Consider the following 11,136-nt stretch of genomic DNA (forward strand, 5'->3'; position numbering starts at 1 on the left):
ACATATTTGCCTCAAGGGGCTTTTCAATCTGTACAGCATACAACACCCTCTATCCTGATTAACTTGCTGCTGCGTACCACCATGAAATGTCACACGTCAAAAGAGCTTTAACATTCTTTCCCCCCATGGCTTCTGAAAATGTTGGGTAACTTTTTGACCAATCACTCAACTTCACAAGAAAAATAAAAGGAGATTTCCAGAATTTTGACACAGAAGGACACTATATGAACCCACCCGACAGCAGGTTATCTGTACTTTGAGTGTGTCTACTTAGACGAGCGGGTTGATAAAAATCTCAGTAATGACCTCTGGTAAGTAATAGCTTTCTTGATTTCATACCTCATCTGCTAAGAGAATCAGATTGTAAATGATCACGTTCATAATTGTACATACATGTAAAGCAATGAGAACATTCTCATATTGTCTTATTTTTATCCTTTTGTAATCATTTTACAACCTTCCCCACTACACTGTGTTTAAAAAAAATCCCCCATCTCATCTCCCCTTCAGATAACGTGGAAGTGAAGACAGCATCTAAAAGATTGTACATCAGTCTTTCAAAGAAATGCATGGCTGCTTTTGCTGAAATGTTCTATATTTACAGGGAGCATCCCTTAATTTGACCTTTTTGAAGGTAAGCCATGAAGCTCATGATTTTCTATCATTTAACAGGACCGTGGACTGGTGATAAAAGAGCTGGATCCCTATGTAAGTGAAGGATATGTACAAGCTTACTTTAGAGAATGGGGCACCACTGCTCCACACACTCTTTATTAGTGTCTTTGTTAATATATTTTTGTATAAATTATGACGAGCTAGGAGATTTTGTCACTCAATTAAATAAATACCCTTTATCTGTTGAATCGGATGCCAGATTAAGAAGAGCCCAAACTCAGGGGAAAAGGCAGTGGCCTATGTGAGGTTTTCTGCAGAGGATTAAGCAGGCAGAGCAGAATGGGCTGGTCCTTGCTTCAAAAATTGTGCATTTTCTTCTCTGCGTCTTCATCAGCTGACTGTAAAAATCTGTGTTTCAGATGGAGGATTCAGAGGAGGAGGTCGCAGCAGTCGTTGCTAAGCCTCGACCACTGTGTTCAATGAGTTTGGGCTACATACTGGAAGATGCTCAGTGGTTACATAATGACTTAGATGAATAAACAAATACTGTGCAACTTTTTTTAAGTTTAAAAATTTCACAAATTTATGTGCACATTAATTTAGAGATTCTAAACCAATGTTGCTCATAAAAATCAATGTGGCTCCATGATGGGCCACTATAGGCTGCAGTGAGGGTAAAGCATAGGGTGAAAATATTCTGTAACCACAAAGACTAAAACACATGGATATAAATACATATTCTCAAACTAAAGTGTCTTCTTTTCTTATCTTGAAAAAACTCATAAGTACCAGTTACATAAAAACACATAGCTTACACCTATTTCTTTATCTGTTTATATAGCCTTAATGTGAGTTTCTGTAATACATATTTCATTGTGCTGATTTTTTTGTTGTGTTTTATTACAATTTTCTACCTTGGTCGGAATTGTCTATAGATATTGTATGTTGTTGTTCGTTGTTGCTTGTTATATATTTTTATATACGCATCTGTTTGTTCACCTATACTTGTATGTACATTCAGCTATCCATGTATGTTCAACTTTGTTGTCCTTGTTTTTAGTTGCATGTCTATTTCTATCTGTCTTCCAGTAAATTGTGTTTACCGTCGACGGTGAGCGTCAGAGTGACGTCAGAGATCAATGGCCAATCTCTACGCAGAGCGCCAAGTTTCTGTCGCAGCGTCAAAAACATGGCGGAGAAGGATGCAGAAATTGGATTCAAAAAGGTAACGTTAGAAGATTGTTTATACTTACTTGGTTTTCCCCGTGGTTAAATAAAAACGAATATTGCGTTGTATTATTTACTTCTATTAAGCATTCACGCCGACCCTGTAAAAAGCGCATATAAGTCGTTCCTGATTTGTATGTCAGACGATTAAACTTTACACCTCGCTAAGATATTATTCGGTGGATTAACAATATATGTACGCCGAATGTAAGAGCGATTCATAATGAGTCAAAACAGTGCTCTGTAGTCATTATTTTGGGATAACATCTGGTACTTTTGCCGATACACTAGAGCCCATTAAATTTACATTTTTCCAAAGGCAGTTTGGTATGAGGAAGCCACGTAGGAGAACCCATCAACAGGTTGCCAGATAAAAGCAGTTATATGTTATCTGGAAAACCAAGTGAGGGCTTTTGCAATTGTAGATAAGGAGATACATTTTTACATCCGTTTTGTGTTAATGGTCATAGTACATTACAAGGTTCACTATTCTTCGCATTTACAGGACACAGTAAGCAAACTCTTGTCAAGTTTCTTCAAGGAGGACAAAACCAGACGTGAGTTGGATAAATATTGTCTTGATATAAGTCACTTCCCCAAAACTGTTTGTGTTTTATTTGTTATTCTATGGCTCAACAAATCTCACTCTGTTCCAGTAAGTGGTGATGCTGCGTTGCTCATGGCAGAGATGCTCAAAGTATTTGTTCAAGGTAAGTGAGTTCTGTTGGGTACAGTTGTATACAGATTGCTTGATGATGAGACTCTTAATCTGTTGTCTCATTCCCAGAGGCTGCTGTGAGATCACAGAAACAAGCAGAATCTGAGGACTGTGAACAAGTGGACATTGAGCACTTTGAAAAAATCCTACCCCAGCTGGTGCGTTCAAGAGCCATAAATTATAATTCTGCAATACAAAGGCTGCTCCAGTGTTCTGTGTAATCTACAATCTGTACAAATTCTACAATGTAAGCCATAACTCAAGCTCTTGGTGAATGTGGCTCAGGCTTAACTCCAACCCATCAGTATGTGGGATTCAGTGCTTATTGGTGTAGTTTAAAAATAACTAAGTGAAGTTAAATCCATTTTTCTGAAATCCCACGCTGGATCGGCTCAAACTGCTAGCAATTTGTTTGTTATATAAAAAGCTGGTTGGACATAAAGACAAGTTTCACCTGTGCATCATTAATGCATAAAAAGTTTAATCTCCAATATTGATCACAGTCTTTCATCTCTTTTCCAATGCAGCTGCTGGACTTCTAGCACAGTGATGCCACAAGATGGAGCCAGAGTGTCGCCTGTGTGTTCGTTCTTTAATCCTACAACTTCAGTTCCTACACCTACAAGTTTAGTTTAACTGATGTTTATATTTTATGTATAACTGCAATTTCATAATCACTTAAATCTAAAATTACATTAAGATTCTCATTCTGTATTTATTGGAGTTGTTTGATTTTAAGTGGAAAGCAGCAGTGTTGTCTGCACGCTTCCCTGCCACCACCAATAAGTCCCACCTGTGCTCTTCTGTACAACAACAGGTGCTTCCAGCATGCTCCATGGCGCCCTTCATCAAAGCCTCCTGGAGCAGTTGGAAGCAATTAGAGTAATAAGGGGAGCAGCCAGTCCCTTAGATGATGACAAGTGCCAGGAAAAAGGGAGTACCCCCTCCGGCCACTTTGAAGTTCCCTTTTGCTGTCCTGCGATGTTTAGTTAGAGGTGGGGGGAAGGGCAAAGGGGACCTCTGGCACAGGGGGAAAGTTGAATGGTAGTGTGCGTGCACGAATGTGTGCATGTGTTAGCCAAACATGGCCAGAGACCACACGCGGAGATATTCTGTTTGAAAGGAAACATAACAAAACACATTGGAGCATGGTCCAAGAAGAGCAGGGTGTAATTCTGAAGGTAAATAAACAAAAGAGGCGAGTAGTGGAGGTGCTTTCTCTCCTTTCATCACAGCAGAGGGGGAAGTTGGGCCTGCAAGGGAGAGGGTAATGTGGGGTTTTCTAAGTGCCTCTGATGGTTTTCCACCAGTGGTGTATTTGACCAACGTGTCTTCACTGTGAGTCAGCATAGCTGTACAACACCTCACACTATTTATTTGTGTGGCTCTTGGGTGACTCACTGCGCTTACAAATGCTGCTCACATACAGCTGGAAGCAACTTAAGCTAAAGTCAAGAGTCCAGGCTCAGATAGGTGCGCTCAGGGACACAGCACCTGGAATTTGACCCGGCACCTTTTTACTAGGGCCCAGACTGGATTTGTGTTTCCCAGGAGTAACTTTCACAGCAGGCCTTCAGGAGAAGGTGTGTTTGGTTGAGTGATGTTTAGTTTAATAATACCACAAGGACCATTAGCACACACAAAAAAAACCCCAGCTTTGTGAAGTAAACAATTTATTGTTTTAATAATTAGTCATTCATAGCAGCAAGTCCTGCCCTCTAGTTTTAGTGTAGTACAATACACTCCAGAAGCACCGCTTTGACAACCTGCTCACTCAGATGAAATGCTGCAAGCAGTTTTTATTACCAGATATGAAACCAAATGATCTTGCTAAAAGTACAATACCATGGTAAGAAATAACTCTGTAAAAGGTGTAGTTTGGATATTAGTATATCTTCTCCCACTGTCAATCCTTGCAGATGAAATAAAAACAATTGTTCTGTTGGATCTCTCACAGATTTATTTCTTTTCCACAATATGTGCTGTTGGAAGGTCTCTATACTGGTGAAGTAGTGCTACTACTACTGTACAACTTTTCTCCTTATGCATCTTAGTGGAACAAATTACATCTGAAGGCACTATTATTAAACATACGAAAGCAGTTAGGACAAGAATGGGGAGGGGCGCTGAAGAGAGTAATGAGTTAAAGCTTTTCTTGATCATACATTAAAGGCAGGGAGTGTCGACAGCCAGTCCAGACGCTTTGGAGAAGCTCCGCAGTGAGAAGCTTTTCCCAGGAGACAGAGACTGATCTGTCTCCAGCCTTCTGGCTGGTCTTTGGACAGTGCTTCACATGGCACAAGGCCCTTATAATTGCTTGAAGATATCTGCCTGATTGTAGCTATCAATATCAATACCGATTTTATAGAAGCACCAGTGACTGCCAGGACAGTTCTTTAGCTTTTATTTGTACGTCGAGTTAAAATTGGCTAATAACACTTCTTTTATCAGTGTGACTGAGTTGTGTTAAGGCAAAGCTTGACCTTCTTTGGACAGTTTGCATCAGTAGTTTTTAAATCACACCATCATGATTAAAGGCTGTGTGGTAACAGTAACAGTAATTGTGCTTTAGGGTGATGTTTGTCTGGGGTAAAGTCGTCTGCATCAGTCTTGAGAGTCCCTGTGAGGGTATGTTAGGATTATGTCAGATTTCACTCCTTAATTCCCCATTTACTAGTCTATGGTTGTTGTTTTTTTTTGTTAGAATGACACAGATTCTCCCATCTCCCCAACTTTCTTTCATCTCAAAGCTCCTTTCTTCTCAGGCCCAAACTAGGGTCCTGTCTATGACAAGTTATCATAATACACCCATTTCCCTGACTGCTGGCCTCTCTGAGATCCAAGCAATCCAACATCCAAGCAGGCAAAATCCAAAGTGTATGAGCTACATCAAGGTTTATAGGCTTATATGGCACATACAATTTTCTCTTTTACCATGAATGTGCACATAGAAACAGTTGTTGTGTACCATATACATTATTTTCATTAATAATGCTGCAAGTCTTTGCTCTTTTTAACTGATAGACCTTGTACCTCTTTTAACCTGGGTAAAACATTTGGATGATAGTAAGTATGGGAAAGACAAATATGATCTACTGTCATGGAAGCACTTTTATAATTCTTGCAAAGACAGGAGATGACAGGAAATCTTAATCCACAAAGAAACTATAGGTGTCATCTGCCATAAGTGCCATTTTTACCCCCTTCATTTCAATTAGACGTTTGTGAGTACTTATATAATAAATATGTGATGGCATGCCTCTGTTCTCAGATCTTTCTGTGCATGTATGTGCTTGCATGCATGTTGTGCTTGATCTGGGGCTGTGACACATTAGTGCTCAGGAGACAAGAGGCCCTTGTGGCCCCCTCATGGGCATGGAGCTGTCTGACCATGGAGGAATGCTGCAGGGGACACAGAGCGAGTGCATTCCTCTTAGATGCTCCACACGCAACTCTCACACACACACACGTAAAGTTACAAACATTTACAGAGCTGTCAAAAAAAACACAAACAAAACCCGGTCCAGACGTTTGGTACGCATGCGTTTTACAGAAAGCTTGCATGTGTGAAGTGAATGCAAATAACAGAGGTAGCATCTCTGTTGACTGCATATACTGCTGGGCCATGCAGTATATACAGTATACATGCATTTCCTGGAGGCCCCAGGCCTCTCTGAGGGTCCTAAACTTTGTTAAGGAGCCACTGGGCCCACGCCGGGGATGATTAGAACATACCTGGCAGTTTGAGCCACTTGGGCGCTCTGCTGGGATCACTCCTAACTGGTTGTGGCGCTTGGCTGTTAGTCTGAGGCTGAAGATGGTCTGCTGCTGTGCTCTGTGTATCGGCCGGGGCTTTGGTAGCCACAGGGGGCGGAAAGGATTCTTCCGGAACCAGTGAGGTGGATGATAAGGTCAAAGACCTTGGCATGCAGCTGAAGAGGGAAAAGGGAGAAAGAGAGATGTACAATTAGGCCTGCAGCTGGGTTATTTCTGGAGCCCTGTACTATTACCTTAACTACATTACCCTCCTCTTCCACCCCAAGTCCCCTCTACTCTCCAGTCTCCACCTCCCTCCTCTGTGTGGTGGCCTACATGGTGAGGGCATAGGGCACTAACAACAGAGTAATCCCCTTACCTAACACTGCACAAACTCAACGAAACAAGACCATTCAATTAATTTTGGGAGTGTCTAAAAATAAATAAGCAGTTTGTTCAAGGTGACGTCAAAAGTGGTGTGTGTGGGGGGAGGTGGACCCCAAATGAGCTGCTGAGACTGGACCGGAGGTCAGCGGAGCACTCTATTTTTAGGTCCCATCAAAAGCAGTGATATAAAAATACTCCAGCACTGACCCTCACAAGATCTGTCAGTCATGCTTAGAGAAGCTGTGAACTTGAAGGTCACGCACTCGGAATGATGAAAGGGCCGATGTTTGATGATATTTACAAAGGAGCAAGTAATGACCGAAATCTCTTTAGCTTGTGGCAGGTGGTACAGTGTGAGGTTGGCCTTTGTTAGACTTGTTAAAGGACTTCATCAGCAGACATGTGAAGCCCTCGGCAATAGGCTAATATTTACTGCAATAACACCATACATACTATGTTTTTAGCATCAGATTGTCTCTCCCAGTCAATGTAGATTAAAAAAAAAAATTCTCTTCCAGTGTAAACAAGAGTTAAAGGTACTTTCCCATTTTTTTGGATTGGGTCAAACAAGTCTGTCTGAAGTTCCCTCCACAAGTCCAGAGGACAGCATGTTGACTGTCTGTTCTCACAGAGGTCGGGGGCACCGGAACTCTAAATTAGCCCTGGCGAGTCAACAGGACAGCTTTCATGTAGACAAGGGCTCATGTCAGATTGCAGGAGAGGTCAGGATGTAAGGGTCAGAGGCCAGGATGCAGTGTTGGTCCTTGTCTTTAACAGCTTCCTGTCTGCCGTGTTGTGCAAACCTGAACAGTAATCCCTTGTGATACAGGTTCAAAGCAAAGAGATTGCCTCACTCTCTGGTACAGGTATGGGACTTATCACTCCACTTGTCACATAGCAACCATTGATCCATTAATACTGAGGCAATGCGTTAAGAGTTAAATAAGTACTGGATCAAGGCTCTCTGTGGCCATACCCACAATAAAGCAAATCCTTTCGATTGTGGTTTATTTTTAACCATGATAGAGGCATGGAGGCACATTGGTCTATTGGTGGGTAGATCAGTTGGTCGGTCCAACACTTTGATCCAGACTGAAATATCTCACCAACTAAGAGATGGATTGGCATGAAATTTCGTACAGGCATTTATGGTCCCCAGAGGATGAATCCTACTGACTTTGGTGATCCCCTCACTTTCCTTTAGCGCTACTATGAGGTTCACATTTGTGGTTTTGGGTGAGATGTCTCGAAAACTGGAGGGATTGCTAAGAAATTTGGTACAAACTTTCATGTCAGGATGAATTCTAAAAACTTCAGTGATCCCTTCACTTTTCATCTAGCGCCATCATCAGGTTAAAAATGTAATTTGTCCAACACTTTGGTTTATGACTAAATACTTTCAAAACTAATGACATTCCCATCAGCCTCAGCTCTACTTTGTTTTTAGTGCTTTTAGCATGCTAACACACTAATCTAAGATAGTGAACATGGTAAACATTATACCTGCTGAACATCAGCATGTTAGATTGTCTTTGTGAGTATGTTTCCATGCTAGCGTTAGCATTAAGCTCAAAGCACAGCTGTGTCTGAGTAAAACCTCTCACTAGCGTCACTGTAGACTGTTACGCCAAACCTGATTCAGTGGCTTTCATAAAATAATACAGGAGGATAGTAAACATGATTGATCAGATCAGTCTTTCTAGTCCTCTAATCTAAAAAAACAGCTTGAAATATGTATGATCTGTGGCAGCAAAGTTCACTATCACAATTTATTTGACAGCGATTTACTTTAAACAAATCCTGAACCACAACCTTTGAGATTTCAAGGTTTGCCCTTAATAATTTATTTGATCTTTGACATGACTGTTTCATTTCATAATATAAGTTGCACTGATGCTCTTGCTCACCCTCAGTCTTTGAAAGTGCACCTGTTTCTGCACATATGTAGTTCTGTAGTGCTGGAGGGGAGGTGAAACTCCAGGGTCAATAGGAGACACAGCAGGGTGCTCCACTGCAAGGTGTCTCTTTTTCTCTTTGAGAGCAAGAGAAATGGAAGAGGCTCTTTTTGTTTCTCTGGCATGAAAACAGGGCGACCAGGAGAGGTGATTTACCAGCCTGTCTTGACATCAGACTGGAAATAAACCAGAGCTGCTGGAAACACGCTGGCCTGGAGGGGTAAAAAGGGGACAGAGTTAATGCTCAGTTTCACATCACACAACTGGAGCTTGGATGATGTATGGTTGCTGCTGTAGGGGACAGTTGGCTCTGAAATCCGTAAATCCACAAATCACATGGTTTGATTTTTGCTCTTGAATTTGTATTAATCAAATAAGAATACAGATGAATGAGGGTGCCAACAAAAGATTATCTCTGACCTTTGAAGACATTGCACCATTCTCTCCCATAAATGCTCTACCTTCATCTGACGGAGAGGAGAGGGCAATACTTGTTTCCAGACATAAAATGTAAACCCTCTCCAAAAACAGCAAAGGAGCAGATCCACTCACAATGAGCTGTAATTTAAAAAAAACCCCCAAAAACGCCTCTCCTGGAAAAACAACAATAAATTTGAAAGGGCTTCAAAGGGGCCGCTGGTGCTCTTACTTTTCTGTACATAAAACAAAGCACCAGTATGTTCTAAAACCACTAAATCGCTCACCCTGCGATGAAACACACTGAGACCGAGACTGAGAGAGAGAGATGTAGCAGGCAAACAAAAGAGAGAGGCTCCTTTGAATTTGACTTACTTTGTAGAGGCTTTTATGGTGTCTGACTAAGGAACTGTTGGCTAAACAGTTAATCTTCTTTCTCTTTCACTTTTTCTAACTTTTTGCTTCGACCCTCACTCTATCGAAAGGTTTTCATACAGTTTTAATATGGTGATAATATCCAACAAAAGAGCAAAGTTTTCAACAGAGTGCCATGTTTGTCCGCATGCTTTAAATCAGTCTTGTTACAGCACTAAATGACCCAGGGGTGTAGGTGCTTTATTTGGTCTAAAAGCTAATCTTTTGTCATATATATAAGAGCATCAGAATGACTCACAGAGTGGAAGCAGGACCGTCTACTTCGACCAGATATCCTGGTGGTGCTGCTGGATGTTGCATTGATACACTTCAGGCTGAGGAGCTTCAGGACGCACATCAATGGGAGGGCACTATCCTGCATCCTGATTCTGTCAAGAGGCAAAGCTGTGACATATCTGAGCGCCCAAAGAGAAAAGGCCAGGTGTCCCCCGGTCTTCTTCCATGTCCTCCCATCCAGCACTGATCCTGCTAACTAATAGCACCAGGGAGCTACCACCCCTGGCCCTGGAACCCGGATCACTGAGCTGTGGAGCTGCATAGGAGTGAGGACTTAGTTGATTTACAATTGCTGCCTGACAGGAGTACTCAAAGAAGAAAAGAAGCAATTTAGTGTGGCATTTCAGTGTTAACAACAGGGTGTGAGGTGTCCCAGATTACCAACACTGATTAAATCAACACTATATCCATCTAACCACATAACTACACAGCATAATCCACTGTCCCCTCCTGTTTGACACCTAAACATGAAATAAAAACTGAACTCAAATGCATAGCAGCGGTAGGAGTGACAATTCTCCTGAAATGTGCTTTTGATTAAAGTCTGTAAAGTGAACTGCTGGTTTCTATTTTCTGCACTGGATGAAGACCTTTCCAAAAGAAAAAGCATTCAACAGAGACATGGTTCAGAGTGATGATATGAAATGTATCAACTACAAAAATAACAATCCACTGAGCAAAAATTGATTGAAAGAATGCCTTTACTCAATCATCTGTGGGATGAAAGTTTGTCAAAAACACTGGGGCTGCTACTTATTATTGACTGCTGATTATTTTTTTAATGAATCAATTAATTACTTAGTCACCATAATTGCAGAAAAGCACACCACATGTTGACCCAACCCAAAGTGATGTTTTCTGAAGATATTCAAAATGATATGAACTAGTGGAAACAAGCAAGCCCTTACATTTGAGGATAAATGTTTGCTATTTTTACTCTCTAAATGATCTAACTGATTAATCACCCATCAAAAAATCATTAAAATTGTATGACTCAATATTATAAGAAAATCAGAATGTATAAAAATCAATATTGTCACATATACATTTATTATCTAATGATGCCATTTTTTTCTTTTCTAAATATTAGCAATATTTAAAGTATTTATTGGTTGTTATATGAATCAAATACTAATTCAGTGTCAAATAGAGGTGTTTCACGCCCAATAGCAATAGTAGATTTTCATCCCATTGAGGTCATGGGAAAAGTTTACATACAGGCTATTTTATGAATGGATATCTTAGGGTGTTGAGCTGCTGACCCAGGTGGAGAAAACACAGAAAGAACAGGACGTAACATGCACTGTGCTTTTGAGGTTATGAAACCTTGTATTTGCTGACGGCGGCCCT

The 11,136-nt window shown here is 40.9% G+C and overlaps 1 protein-coding gene and 1 long non-coding RNA gene across 2 annotated transcripts; one reads left to right on the top strand and one right to left on the bottom strand.

The window, feature by feature from the left end:
* Positions 1 to 1,733: 1,733 nt before the first annotated feature.
* Positions 1,734 to 4,507, top strand: cenpx (centromere protein X). The gene is made up of 5 exons (XM_044181332.1): positions 1,734 to 1,840; positions 2,348 to 2,399; positions 2,499 to 2,552; positions 2,630 to 2,718; positions 3,088 to 4,507. The coding sequence occupies exons 1-5, from the start codon at positions 1,805 to 1,807 to the stop codon at positions 3,100 to 3,102; spliced, it is 246 nt and encodes an 81-aa protein (XP_044037267.1). The 5' UTR covers positions 1,734 to 1,804; the 3' UTR covers positions 3,103 to 4,507.
* Positions 4,217 to 10,253, bottom strand: LOC122868906. Its single transcript, XR_006376206.1, has 3 exons — positions 9,749 to 10,253; positions 8,611 to 8,870; positions 4,217 to 6,492 (listed from the first exon to the last, which is right to left on the bottom strand). It is a non-coding gene; the product is annotated as an uncharacterized LOC122868906 (long non-coding RNA).
* Between the last annotated feature and the right edge of the window lie 883 nt (positions 10,254 to 11,136).

This window comes from Siniperca chuatsi, linkage group LG21 (genome assembly GCF_020085105.1).
Source record: "Siniperca chuatsi isolate FFG_IHB_CAS linkage group LG21, ASM2008510v1, whole genome shotgun sequence".
In the NCBI taxonomy this organism is placed as follows: Eukaryota; Metazoa; Chordata; class Actinopteri; order Centrarchiformes; family Sinipercidae; genus Siniperca; species Siniperca chuatsi.

Excerpts from the sequence above, each read along its gene's own strand:
- cenpx (XM_044181332.1), top strand. The coding sequence starts at position 1,805 with ATGGCGGAGAAGGATGCAGAAATTGGATTCAAAAAG. Across the intron at positions 1,841-2,347 it reads CAGAAATTGGATTCAAAAAG|GACACAGTAAGCAAACTCTT; the intron begins GTAACGTTAGAA and ends TCGCATTTACAG. Across the intron at positions 2,553-2,629 it reads GCTCAAAGTATTTGTTCAAG|AGGCTGCTGTGAGATCACAG; the intron begins GTAAGTGAGTTC and ends TCTCATTCCCAG.